Below are 15228 nucleotides of genomic sequence, written 5' to 3'. Positions count from 1 at the left end.
TGCAAAGGCATACAAAACGGTCGAGTGGTTTGGGTCGATACACTATCAATCTCATGTTTGTGTGTTCAAACCCGGTAGTAAGTTGTTTCTTTTTTAAGTGTCTTTCTATTTTCAGCCGGAGGCTGAAAATATTTCTTTGAGTAACTCATTGAAAACTTCTTTTGTTTCAAATTCGATTAGAACAGAACATTGTATGAATTGCGAATCTTAAATCCATAGCTTTAAAAAAAAACATGAAGTATAGTCACTACTCCATTATCCTCTGATTTATAAACAGTGGTGACTTCAGAAAATTAATCTCGGGGGGAATTTCAATATGCGGGTGGAGGGCAAACATTGGTAGTCCACATTGAGCACGATCGAATATATGGTCCTGAAGGCGGAAATTTCTTAGCTCGAAAGGGGTCTCAAATTCTCCGTCAAATCACGTCCTGAAAGTATAATTGCTTAAAAGCTTTTCGTAGCAAATATAATATTACACTTGTTTCTCGTTCTACATTTAGAATTGGTAAAATCATAACTTACAGAGGATTATAATAAAAGCATAAAAATTACAATACCAATCATGTATAAATTATCCTGTAAGTTACCAATATTGGGTCAGATTAAAACTCAAATATTGGTTTTCGGATTGCACTTAGAAGTAAGGCCTTCTCTATATAATCCTGATTGGAAAGCCATGTATAACTCTAATTAATTAATCAATATTTATACGAATATTTTTTTTATTTTACTATTTTTACTATTATATACACTTCATTTCCAAAATCAAAATCTCGAAAATGTATATTGCACGACTGCAGACTCGCAAATAAATGATTATTTATCATATATATTGGTCTCTATTCGAAATTCTATTTAATCGAATCCGACAAGAACACAGACAGAAACATCGAGAACAGGTGAAACAAGAGAGAGAAAAAGGCGTTGTATCCGGGAAGTAAGTTCGAATGGTGCTTTACAAGCCGAACGCCTTAGACCACTCGGCTATGGTAACAAGTAGTGATTGTGGCAAAGGCTTCGAGTAGTATTCTTATTACAGAATGACATTTTCTATTGCCTAAAATTTAAACCTAATTTACTTTGATATATCTATTAATTTGTTACATGAACTCGTTTTCGTTACTTTGATGAATGATATATGTTGTTGATATAGATTCTATTACACGTTCTTTCGTAAATATTATAGAAAGTGTCAGGGTTATTTATGATCTTTCATGGAAATTGACTGGCGCATGCGCAGTACACAGACAGTTCAATTGGAAGGCGAGGAAGGAAATGCTAACACACTGCTAGGATGTTTCATCGCTGCGAAGTATAAAGAACAGCTAAAATGTGTTTTACGCTTGCGTAAAGAATCACCAGGTTAATGTTTGTCCAAGTTCTCACAAATCAACTGGATTCATGAAAAATAATTAATATTGTCATTACTGCACAATATGAAGAATAAAGAACGTATATTACACCAGGCCCGTATCCAGTGGGGGTCTAGGGGGGCCGGGCCCACCCTAAATTTTTGCGGGCCCCATCTAAAATTTCCACGGTAGGCTTGCAAATGAACTATCATATGGTGATAAACTATAATATGGTTGGTTCGGGAGCCCCCTAACTTCAGCCCCCCCTACAATTTTGGGCTGGCTACCGGCCTGTATTACACCACATTGTTCTCGAATTCGAACTTAGCTAATGAAGGGACAATAAACAAAATGTGCTTTATTCATTCGAATTGAGATAATTCAATGAAACTAGAAATTACACAATCAAAAGGAAAAATATCGTTAAAAAAACAATAATACTTTTATCCGAGATGTAAAAGAAAGTTATTAATTAACTGAAATGAAAGTAATATTGGGCATGATATAGAGTAAGAAAAAAAGTAAATGTATTCTTAGAAACGTTCAAAGTAAATTCACAAATACTTTTTGAAGATATACTACTCTTCCTTTACGTTTTAACGAACTAATAAGTAAACAAGCAAAGGAAAAGAATGAAGAACGAAAGTATTGCTCTTGAAAAAATATAATAAATAAATGAAACTGAAATAAATGTTTACACAAAAAATAACACACTAGTACTTCGTGTAATCACCTCCAGAGTCAATAACTTCTTGAAGTCTGGAGGGGATACTAGATACAAGTCTCGAGCAATACGACGGTGTGTCACGAAAATGTTGCCACAGTTCCATAACATGATTTTGAAGAAACGTTTGGTCTCTGTCTTCACGTCTCTCTTCCCATTCTTGCACCATGTAGGCCCACAGATGTTCAATTGGGTTCAAATCTGGGGATAGAGGGGGCCACTCAATACAAATTAACTCTGGATGTTCACTTAGCCACTCTCGTGTTTGCCGGGAAGTGTGAACAGCACTGTTGTCATGCATAAATATAGGCCTATATTCTTCCTGTTCGGGGAAGTTTCTTTCTAAGGACGGTAACAACGTATTTTCGAGGATATTAATGTAAACACTGCTGTTCATTCTCTCAGGCACCGCAACCAAATCTCCAGGATCAGCAGCCGTCATGTATCCCCAAAAGTGTGCTGATATTCGTCCTGAACAAGAAGTTCTGATAATATTTTGTTCAGCATACCTGGTTCCGCGCGGTCTATACAATAAAACTCTGCCTTGTTGGTTAGACTTGAAAACCTTCTCGTCGGTCCAGATGACTAAGTCCCAATATGACTGAGGTTGAGTTATGTTATTCTGTGCCCATTCCATTCGTCTGGCCTTGTGAGTTTCAGTCAGGAGAGTCTTCCTAGCGGGTCTTGAACACTGAAGACCAGCCCCCAATAATCTTCTTCTTATTGTTTCGTGAGAACAATTATATTCTCTGGCTTTGTCCAAGAGGATTGATGTGTGGCGTAGAGGTCTGTTGATTAATTCTGTAACTAAAGCTTGATCTTGAGCTGCAGTTGTCACTTTCGACCTTCCACTTCTTGACCGAGACCTGAACCATTCACCACCTTCTTCATGTCGCTGAACCCATTTCTTGACCGTTTTCTTGTCACATCCCAGATCTCTAGCAATCAGAGGCACAGTTTGTCCCATTTTTGCTCGGCCTATGATTTCTCCTTTCAGAGCAACAGACAGTTCTTCACAACCTTTAGAGCGAGGCATTTTCAGAACTTGTTAGAAATTTGCGTTCTGGCGTGTTTGACAAATGTCGGTAAAGTGTATCTTTCTGTTTCTACTGCGCATGCACCAGTCAGTTTTCATGAAAGATCATAAATAATCCTGACAATTGTTGTAATATTTATGAACGAATACGTAATAGAACCTATATTAACAACATCATTCGACAAAGTAAAGAATACCGTAAACATAAAACAATTTCAACAGACTATTACATCAGGCCAAAATAGGCTTAAACTTCAGAGAATACAAAATAAATTTCATACTGTAACAAAAGATTGAACACGAAACACGCTTACTATATTTTCAACTTGTGACATTAGCCGAGTGGACTAAGGCATTCGGCTAGAAATTCTGATGCATCATTCAAGAGAAGTTCGAATTCCACCACAGTACAATTTAGTTTTACCTCTTCTTGACGTTTCTGTTTGTGATCCTGCCGGATTCTATTAATTATAATTTCGTAATACGCTAAAATATACGTAATATTTGAAATTCTTAACCTCCCATTTTTACCTTTTTCAAGCTCAGTTGAGAAGAAAGAGGGAAAATGAAAGTACAAACATTTACAATAATTACTTAGCATTTACTGTCATTGTAATTGTGGATATTTTATTAATGAAAATGTATAATGAACTAAAAATATATTTAGTAGGTCACATGTCTCCATTTTTCGATTCTAACTTGAAAGTTACAGGCGGTGACATATCAAAGACCCAGGGGGTTGTAACCCCTCCCATGGAAACTTTTATATTCTATTGAAATAAAAAGTGTTCCAGTTTATAATCTTGGAAAAGCAACAATCACTGTGTGTGGAGGACGATTTATTTATACTAAGATTTATCACTTCCAAATGTGTCGAAGATGTGACTGTATATTGTGCATAATCATTCAAGAAATATAACACAACGAAGGGACTTCGTAAACCCTTCACGCCACCCCAGGAGGAGGAAGTGCGTCCCGCCGTCCCTCGGTTGGGAAGTACTGCTTGTGAGGGAAACATTCTAACAGTGTGTTAGCGTTTCCTTCCTCGCCTTCCAATTGAACTGTCTGTGTACTCACTGCGCATGCGCCAGTCAATTTCCATGAAAGATCATAAAAAACCCTGATACTTTCTATAATATTTACGAAAGAATGTGTAATAGAATCTATATCAACAACATACATCATTCATCAAAGTAACGAAAACGTGTTCATGAAACAAATTAATAGATATATTATATCAAAGTAAATTAGGTTTAAATTTTAGGCAATAGAAAATGTTATTCTGTAATAAGAACTACTACTCGAAGCCTTTGCTACAATCACTACTTGTTACCATAGCCGAGTGGTCTAAGGCGTTCGGTTTATAAAGCACTATTCGATCTAAGTTCGAGTCTCCGCCGGGTGCAGCACCTTTTTCTCTCTCTTTTTTCACCTGTTCTCAATGTTTCTGTCTGTGTTCTTGTCGGATTCGATTAAATAGAATTTCGAATAGAGACCAATATATATGATAAATAATCATTTGTTTCCGAATCTGCACTCGTACAATATACATTTTCGAGATTTTGATTTTGGAAATGAAGTGTATATAATATTGAATAGTAAAAGTAGTAAAATAAAAAATATTTGTATAAATATTGATTAACTAATTAGAGTTATACATGGCTTTCCAATCAAGATTATACAGAGAAGGCCTTACTTCTAAGTGCAATCCGAAAACCAATATTTGAGTTTTAATCTGACCCAATATTGGTAACTTACAGGATAATTTATACATGATTGGTATTGTAATTTTTATGCTTTTATTATAATCCTCTGTAAGTTATGATTTTACCAATTCTAAATGTAGAACGAGAAACAAGTGTAATATTATATTTGCTACGAAAAGCTTTTAAGCAATTATACTTTCAGGACGTGATTTGACGGAGAATTTGAGACCCCTTTCGAGTTAAGAAATTTCCGCCTTCAGGACCATATATTCGATCGTGCTCAATGTGGACTACCAATGTTTGCCCTCCACCCGCATATTGAAATTCCCCCCGAGATTAATTTTCTGAAGTCACCACTGTTTATAAATCAGAGGATAATGGAGTAGTGACTATACTTCATGTTTTTTTTTAAAGCTATGGATTTAAGATTCGCAATTCATACAATGTTCCGTTCTAATCGAATTTGAAACAAAAGAAGTTTTCAATGAGTTACTCAAAGAAATATTTTCAGCCTCCGGCTGAAAATAGGAAGACACTTAAAAAAGAAACAACTTACTACCGGGTTTGAACATACAAACATGTGATTGATAGTGTATCGACCCAAACCACTCGACCGTTTTGTATGCCTTTGCAGACCTTCTTTTGCCTTTTGTGTAAGCAGTTTACTGTTCCATACTCGCTTTTGTTTATTCCGATACGACTATGAGTTCTCAGTAAATATTTGGACGTTACAGCTCTTGCAATGTATAAAAGTGTTTTTAGAATAAATCACAATCGATATTATGTCCTAATAACATATGTAAAACAGGTTGAATTCGTGAAATGATTGAGGTTGGACTGAGCGTAAATGTTTTCATAGTTAGGAGCCTGGATATGCAAACCCGCTTAACGTGGGGATTTAATTTTGTGAAATTTGGTACATACCACAACAAGAATTATAACTCTACCTATCTCCATAACCGAATGGTGAGGCTCCGAAGTTGACCATTTCCCATGTCTTCTACAATTCATAAATTGTACCAAATTTCACAAAATTAAATCCCCACGTTAAGCGGGTTTGCATATCCAGGCTCCTAACTATGAAAATATTTACGCTCACTCCAACCTCAATCATTTCACGAATTCAACCTGTTTTACGTATGTTATTAGGACATAATATCGATTGTGATTTATTCTAAAAACACTTTTATACATTGCAAGAGCTGTAACGTCCAAATATTTACTGAGAACTCATAGTCGTATCGGAATAAACAAAAGCGAGTATGGAACAGTAAACTGCTTTCACAAAAGGCAAAAGAAGATGTGCAAAGGCATACAAAACGGTCGAGTGGTTTGGGTCGATACACTATCAATCACATGTTTGTGTGTTCAGACCCGGTAGCAAGTTGTTTCTTTTTTTTTTTAAGTGTCCTCCTATTTTCATCCGGAGGCTGAAAATATTTCTTTGAGTAACTCATTGAAAACTTCTTTTTTTCAAATTCGATTAGAACGGAACATTATATGAATTGCGAATCTTAAATCCATAGCTTAAAAAAAAAAGTATACTCACTACTCCATTATCCTCTGATTTGTAACGAAAAACTATTTATAAACAGTGGTGACTTCAGAAAATTATCCTCGGGGGGAATTTCAATATGCGGGTGGAGGGCAAACATTGGTAGTCCACATTGAGCACGATCGAATATATGGTCCTGAAGGCGGAAATTTCTTAGCTCGAGAGGGGTCTCAAATTCTCCCTCAGATCACGTCCTGAAAGCATCATTGCTTAAAAGCTTTTCGTAACAAATATAATATTACACTTGTTTCTCGTTCTACATTTAGCATTGGTAAAATCATAATTTATAGAGGATTATAATAAAAGCATAAAAATTACAATACCAATCATGTATAAATTATCCTGTAAGTTACCAACTTTGGGTCAGATTAAAACTCAAATATTTGTTTTCGGATTACACTTAAGTCAGTCCTCTCTATATAATCCTGATTGGAAGGCCATGTATAATTCTAATTAATTAATCAATATTTATACAAATATTTTTTATTTTACTATTTTTACTATTCAATATTATACACACTTCATTTCCAAAATCAAAATCTCGAAAATGTATATTGTACAAGTGCAGATTCGCAAATAAATGATTATTTATCATATATATTGGTCTCTATTCGAAATTCTAATTAATCGAATCCGACAAGAACACAGACAGAAACATCGAGAACAGGTGAAAAAAAGAGAAAAAAGTGCTGTACCCAGCGGGGACTCGAAGTTAGTTCGAATAGTGCTCTATAAACCGAACGCCTTAGACCACTCGGCTATGGTAAGAACTAGTGATTGTAGCAAAGGCTTCGAGTAGTAGTCCTTATTAGAGAATAACATTTTCTATTGCCTAAAATTTAAACCTAATTTACTTTGATATAATATATCTATTAATTTGTTTCATGAACACGTTTTCGTTACTTTGATGAATGATGTTTGTTGTTGATATAGATTCTATTACACGTTCTTTCGTAAATATTATAGAAAGTATCAGGGTTATTTATGATCTTTCATGGAAATTGACTGGCGCATGCGCAGTACACAGACAGTTCAATTGGAAGGCGAGGAAGGAAACGCTAACACACTGTTAGAATGTTTCCCTCGCAAGCAGTAGTTCCCAACCGAGGGACGGCGGGACGCACTTCCTCCTCCTGGGGTGGCATGAAGGGTTTACGAAGTCCCTTCATTGTGTTATATTTCTTGAATGATTATGCACAATATCCAGTCACATCTTCTACACATTTGGAAGTGATAAATCGTAGTATAAATAAACTGTCCTCCACACACAGTGATTGTTGCTTTTCCAAGATTATAAACTGAAACACTTTTTTATTTCAATAGAATATAAGAGTTTCAATGGGAGGGGTTACAACCCCCTCAACCCCCTGGGTCTTTGATATGTCACCGCCTAAACCGTAACTTTCAAGTGGGAATCGAAAAATGGAGACATGTGACCTACTAAATATATTTTTAGTTCATTATACATTTTCATAAATAAAATATCCACAATTACAATGACAGTAAATGCTAAGTAATTATTGTAAATCTTTGTACTTTCATTTTCCCTCTTTCTTCTCAACTGAGCTTCAAAAATGTAAAAATAGGAGGTTAAGAATTTCAAATATTACGTATATTTTAGCGTATTACGAAATTATATTTAATAGAATCCGGCAGGATCACAAACAGAAACGACAAGAATTGGTAAAACCAAATTGTACTGTGGTGGGATTCGAACTAGCCTTGAATGGTGCCTCAGAATCTCTAGCCGAATGCCTTAGTTCACTTGGCTAATGTGACAAGTTGAAAATATAGTAAGCGTGTTTCATGTGCAATCTTTTGTTACAGTATGAAATTTATTTTGTATTCTCTGAAGTTTAAGCCTATTTTGGCCTGATGTAATAGTCTGTTGAAATTGTTTTATGTTTACGGTATTCTTTACTTTGACGAAGGATGTTGTTAATATAGGTTCTATTACGTATTCGTTCATAAATATTACAACAATTGTCAGGATTATTTATGATCTTTCATGAAAATTGACTGGTGCATGCGCAGTAGAAACAGAAAGATACACTTTACCGACATTTGTCATACACGCCAGAACGCAAATTTCTAACAGGTTCTGAAAATGCCTCGCTCTAAAGGTTGTGGAGAACTGTCTATTGCTCTTAGAGGAGAAATCATAGGCCGAGCAAAAATGGGACAAACTGTGCCTCAGATTGCTAGAGATCTGGGATGTGACAAGAAAACGGTCAAGAAATGGGTTCAGCGACATGAAGAAGGTGGTGAATGGTTCAGGTCTCGGTCAAGAAGTGGAAGGCCAAAAGTGATAACTGCAGCTCAAGATCAAGCTTTAGTTACAGAAGTAATCAACAGACCTCTACGCCACACGTCAAACCTCTTGGACAAAGCCAGAGAATATAATTGTTCTCACGAAACAATAATAAGAAAATTATTGGGGGCTGGTCTACACTGTTCAAGACCCGCTAGGAAGACTCTCCTGACTGAAACTCACAAGGCCAGACGAATGGAATGGGCACAGAATAACATAACCCAACCTCAGTCATATTGGGACTTAGTCATCTGGACCGACGAGAAGGTTTTCAAGTCTAACCAACAAGGCAGAGGTATATTGTATAGACCGCGCGGAACCAGGTATGCTGAACAAAATATTATCAGAACTTCTTGTTCAGGACGAATATCAGCACACTTTTGGGGATACATGACGGCTGCTGGTCCTGGAGATTTGGTTGCGGTGCCTGAGAGAATGAACAGCAGTGTTTACATTAATATCCTCGAAAATACGTTGTTACCGTTCTTAGAAAGAAACTTCCCCGAACAGGAAGAATATAGGCCTATATTTATGCATGACAACAGTGCTGTTCACACTTCCCGGCAAACACGAGAGTGGCTAAGTGAACATCCAGAGTTAATTTGTATTGAGTGGCCCCCTCTATCCCCAGATTTGAACCCAATTGAACATCTGTGGGCCTACATGGTGCAAGAATGGGAAGAGAGACGTGAAGACAGAGACCAAACGTTTCTTCAAAATCATGTTATGGAACTGTGGCAACATTTTCGTGACACACCGTCGTATTGCTCGAGACTTGTATCTAATATCCCCTCCAGACTTCAAGAAGTTATTGACTCTGGAGGTGATTACACGAAGTACTAGTGTGTTATTTTTTGTGTAAACATTTATTTAAGTTTCATTTATTTATTATATTTTTTTCAAGAGCAATACTTTCGTTCTTCATTCTTTTCCTTTGCTTGTTTACTTATTACTTCGTTAAAACGTTAAGGAAGAGTAGTATATCTTCAAAAAGTATTTGTGAATTTACTTTGAACGTTTCTAAGAATACATTTACTTTCTTTTTCTTACTCTATATCATGCCCAATATTACTTTCATTTCAGTTAATTAATAACTTTATTTCACATCTCGGATAAAAGTATTATTGTCTTTTTAACGATGTTTTTCCTTTTGATTGTGTAATTTCTAGTTTCATTGAATCATCTCAATTCGAATGAATAAATCACATTTTGTTTATTGTCCCTTCCTTCGCTAGGTTCGAATTCGAGAACAATGTGGTGTAATTTACGTTCTTTATTCTTCATATTGTGCAGTAATGACAATATTAATTATTTTTCATGATCAGTGAGAACTTGGACAAACATTAACCTGGTGATTCTTTACGGAATGACAAGGGTAAAATACATTTTTGCTGTTCTTTATACTTCACAGCGATGAAACATTCTAACAGTGTGTTAGCGTTTCCTTCCTCGCCTTCCAATTGAACTGTCTGTGTACTGCGCATTCGCCAGTCAATTTCCATGAAAGATCATAAATAACCCTGATACTTTCTATAATATTTACGAAAGAACGTGTAATAGAATCTATATCAACAACAAACATCATTCATCAAAGTAACGAAAACGTGTTCATGAAACAAATTAATAGATATATTATATCAAAGTAAATTAGGTTTAAATTTTAGGCAATAGAAAATGTTATTCTGTAATGAGAACTACTACTCGAAGCCTTTGCTACAATCACTAGCTGTTACCATAGCCGAGTGGTCTAAGGCGTTCGGCTTATAGAGCACCATTCGAACTAACTTCGAGTCCCCGCTGGGTACAGCACTTTTTTCTCTTTTTTTTCACCTGTTCTCGATGTTTCTGTCTGTGTTCTTGTCAGATTCGATTAATTAGAATTTCGAATAGAGACCAATATATATGATAAATAATCATTTATTTGCGAATCTGCACTTGTACAATATACATTTTCGAGATTTTGATTTTGGAAATGAAGTGTGTATAATATTGAATAGTAAAAATAGTAAAATAAAAAAATATTTGTATAAATATTGATTAATTAATTAGAATTATACATGGCCTTCCAATCAGGATTATATAGAGAGGACTGACTTCTAAGTGTAATCCGAAAACAAATATTTGAGTTTTAATCTGACCCAAAGTTGGTAACTTACAGGATAATTTATACATGATTGGTATTGTAATTTTTATGCTTTTATTATAATCCTCTATAAATTATGATTTTACCAATGCTAAATGTAGAACGAGAAACAAGTGTAATATTATATTTGTTACGAAAAGCTTTTAAGCAATGATGCTTTCAGGACGTGATCTGAGGGAGAATTTGAGACCCCTCTCGAGCTAAGAAATTTCCGCCTTCAGGACCATATATTCGATCGTGCTCAATGTGGACTACCAATGTTTGCCCTCCACCCGCATATTGAAATTCCCCCCGAGGATAATTTTCTGAAGTCACCACTGTTTATAAATAGTTTTTCGTTACAAATCAGAGGATAATGGAGTAGTGAGTATACTTTTTTTTTTTTTAGCTATGGATTTAAGATTCGCAATTCTTATAATGTTCCGTTCTAATCGAATTTGAAAAAAAGAAGTTTTCAATGAGTTACTCAAAGAAATATTTTCAGCCTCCGGATGAAAATAGGAGGACACTTAAAAAAAAAGAAACAACTTGCTACCGGGTCTGAACACACAAACATGTGATTGATAGTGTATCGACCCAAACCACTCGACCGTTTTGTATGCCTTTGCATATCTTCTTTTGCCTTTTGTGAAAGCAGTTTACTGTTCCATACTCGCTTTTGTTTATTCCGATACGACTATGAGTTCTCAGTAAATATTTGGACGTTACAGCTCTTGCAATGTATAAAAGTGATTTTAGAATAAATCACAATCGATATTATGTCCTAATAACGTACGTAAAACAGGTTGAATTCGTGAAATGATTGAGGTTGGAGTGAGCGTAAATATTTTCATAGTTAGGAGCCTGGATATGCAAACCCGCTTAACGTGGGGATTTAATTTTGTGAAATTTGGTACTCCCCGTCTTTGATGGCCCATTACTTGGCGGGAAATTTTTTTCGACAAAACAAAAAATATAGGTCTCTTAAAAACATGTCTAGTTGCTATAAAAAAAGTTTCAACAATATCTGAGATGGTGATGGTACAATTTTTTATTTTTTTGCCTGAGTTGAAATGGAAGGCACCTATAGCAATTCACTTCCTTTGTGAGTCGTCCTGTCCTTTACTTATGTGTGTAAACAGACCAGGGTTGGATTATTCCATCTGGAGACCCAAGCTTAGAAAAAATATGTGGCCCCTGCTGACTTCACCTAATACATTTCTGTGAAAGTAGGGATGTTGGGTCATAATGGACACCTTAAGGTTGAAATTGAAATAACATCGTTACTATGAATGGAAAGTCGATGATTTTGCCGTACAATATTCTTCATTCTTTCTTCTACAAATGTAAAGAGGTGTAAGGCATGGAAGTTTTACCAAAAAAAGTTGTAAGTACAAATCAATTGACCTATTGTGAACGACCGTTTTACCCCAGCCTCCTGGGTAAAATGGCCCCATCCTTTGAGCATATGCATATTAACCAAAATTATGTTCTGTTGTGATAAGGAAATGGTAGTTTCCTTAATCATTGAAAATGTTAATGAAACAATTAATTGATCAAATATAAAACAATGAGCGGAAAATTATAAAAACGAAAACAATACTAAAACTAAATGAAAAAGAAAATACAAAGTGGAAAAGAGGGGCTATCAAAAAAAATTAGAGACTAGGTCTCTAACATGCCAACAGACGACAGAAAAAGAAGAAACGCTCGGTCACAGGGAACATTCGAATTGGCAGTGAAACAATTAACAAATTGTGTAAAGCAGATCATTAATCATTGTAATCTATTTGTAGTTAAGATATTTCCTCTACATCCGTCACTTTTTAAATCGTTTTAGATTAAACATACGAATATGTATTAAATTTCCGATTTAAAATGACGGTGATTTCCTGTATTGTAGCTATTTTGTGTATCTGCAATGAAATTTTCACATGCATACTGCAATATTATCGTTCAATTTCCACCCCCTGACTGGGGCAAAAGTGAAGGGAAAATGATTTAAAATTAAGGGAATTCTCTTTGAACTTAGCCCCTGGAAAGCAGTCTAGGATTTTGTGAACAGAAGTGTACAATCATAACATAATGTTATAATGGTACATGCAATTGTTATATGACAACACTTTTAGAAATTATGTAATGCTACATATAATTGTATTGTAATTTTATTTGTGTATTCTGTAAATTTCTCTACACTTAAGATTAAATAAAATGTGCTGACTATGAGCTATTTGAACAGCTAAATGTATTTGCGGTTTGTTTTTCAGACTTGCTCAACATTAGAGAAAAATTTTGACGATATCAAGCACACAACTCTCAGTGAAAGAGCAGCATTAAAAGAAGCAGCCAGATGTTTGAAGTGTGCCGATGCTCCCTGCCAGAAGTCTTGCCCAACACAGCTTGATATTAAAAGTTTCATTACAAGTATTTCAAACAAAGTAAGCCAAAAAATAATTATAATTAAATTACTTTTTTCTCTCTATTACGATTGTAATTGTTGCTGATATAATTCAGAGTAATGTGTTAAGAATTTGAATATTAGGAGACATATTTTCTTCTACAATTATACTTCAATTATATTTCATTTACAATTATAGCTTTGAAATATTTTTCGGATTTAATCTTTTGAAGGAAAAGCTATTAAGAGAAACAATAAATAAATAAATCTGATGTAAATAAATTTTATAAATCACCGACACTACTGTTTCTTTTCAATTTTTTTTTTCTTAGAAATAAAGATGTTTAACGCTGTGTTCTAGAGTTTAGTGTTTTGTACAATAAAAATGTGTTTTTTGATGTTCATCGGTTATTTTAAGTCCAATATACTCTTTTCTATTGTATTTACTTCACTTCATAAGGCCTTTGTGTGTGCGGTAACTAAAATGAATCCAGAGATTTTATCTAATTAATTATTAATATCTATTTATTTAGTAAGTCTCCGATACAACTGGTAAAATCTGTAACACTATCTAGACAGAATTATTAATAATGGAAATGTTTCAAAGAAATTTTAAATGACAAAGGTCAAAGAAACTGCCCAAGAAGGCTAAAGAAATAGAAAATGTGTTCATTATCCTTTGGTAAAAGTTATATCACACTTAGACATATTCCTAGTACTTATCTTCCATTTTGGGCACGTCTGACCCTCCATTTTTTCTATTGGTCACTCAACCAAAACGATTTCTCTCCACGGATAGGGGTTCGATCAATAGTAATCTCCTTATGTTGAAGTTCTGGATGTTATTCAGGAGTGACTTCCTACGTTCAATTCAGCAGCTTTCTACCTTCAACCTCATCATCATCATAGGTATTCTGCCTTTATTGGCAGGTCACTTGCCGCAGCTGAGAAGCTTCCATGCTCCACGATCCTCCGCTAACCTTTTCGTCTTCGCGTATGATCTTTCTGTTTTAATATCATCCATTAATTGTAGTCTCTTTCGCCCCCTCCCTCTCTTTCCCGCCACCATACCCTCTAGGACGTCCCTCATGATACAATCTCTTCTTAGGCAATGTCCCAACCAGTTTCTCTTCCTCTTCCTAATAATATCTAAAAGTGTTCTTTTCTCACCCACCATTTCTAACACTCTCTCATTCGTTTTCCTCTCGACCCAACTAACTCTTTCCATTCTTCTCCACACCCACATTTCGAAGGCTTCCAGTCGATTTTCGTCACCCTTACGCAATGTCCACGTTTCCGCCCCATACAGCACAACACTCCACACGAAGCATTTTATGAGTCTTTTTCTCAACTCTTTGTTCAAGGTCCCACAAAACAGACTTTTCTTTCTTTTAAAGGCTTCTTTCGCCATTCCTATCCTTGCTTTTATTTCACGTTCGCATTTCATGTCATTACTAAGAACACTACCCAGGTATCGAAAACTATTCACTTGTTCTATTTTCTCCCCTCCTACTTTTATATTTGACACAGACCCCTTCGTTCCAATCACCATGGCTTTTGTCTTTCTAACATTTATTTTCATCCCATATTCTTCAAAGCCCCTTCTCATTTTTTCTAACATTTTATTGATTTTCTTTTCAGATTCTGCAACAAGGGCCATATCGTCTGCAAATCTTATGCATCTAATCATTCTACCTCCTACCGAAATGCCATCATCATCATGTAAACTCTTTTCCACTATCTCTTCTAGATAGACATTAAATAGTGTTGGCGAGAGGCAGCATCCTTGTCGAACTCCCCTTCCAATTGTACTCTCTTCCGTCAGTTCTTCCCCTATTCTAACACTTACTTGTTGGTTCATGTATAAGTTTCTTATGAGTCTTCTATCTTTCCATTCCAACCCTATCTTTGTTAGAACTCCCAACAACAATTCCCAATTCACGCGGTCAAAAGCCTTTTCTAGATCAATAAATACAACATACACCTCTTTCCCTTTTTCTATAAATCTTTCACCGATCACC

The 15228-nt window shown here is 35.3% G+C and overlaps 1 protein-coding gene across 1 annotated transcript in view; it reads left to right on the top strand.

Annotated features, from left to right (window-relative positions):
- su(r) (dihydropyrimidine dehydrogenase su(r)) overlaps positions 1–15228 on the top strand; it is a 293614-nt gene that overhangs the window by 121836 nt on the left and 156550 nt on the right. Inside the window, exon 3 of the mRNA XM_081762277.1 lies at positions 13077–13247. Coding sequence (XP_081618403.1) covers positions 13077–13247 — 171 coding nt within the window. The remainder of the gene's footprint in view (positions 1–13076; positions 13248–15228) is intronic.

Source organism: Thermobia domestica, chromosome 6 (assembly GCF_964235325.1).
Source record: "Thermobia domestica chromosome 6, izTheDome1.hap1.1, whole genome shotgun sequence".
Lineage (NCBI taxonomy): Eukaryota > Metazoa > Arthropoda > Insecta > Zygentoma > Lepismatidae > Thermobia > Thermobia domestica.
This window is presented reverse-complemented; position numbering and strand designations above follow the sequence as displayed.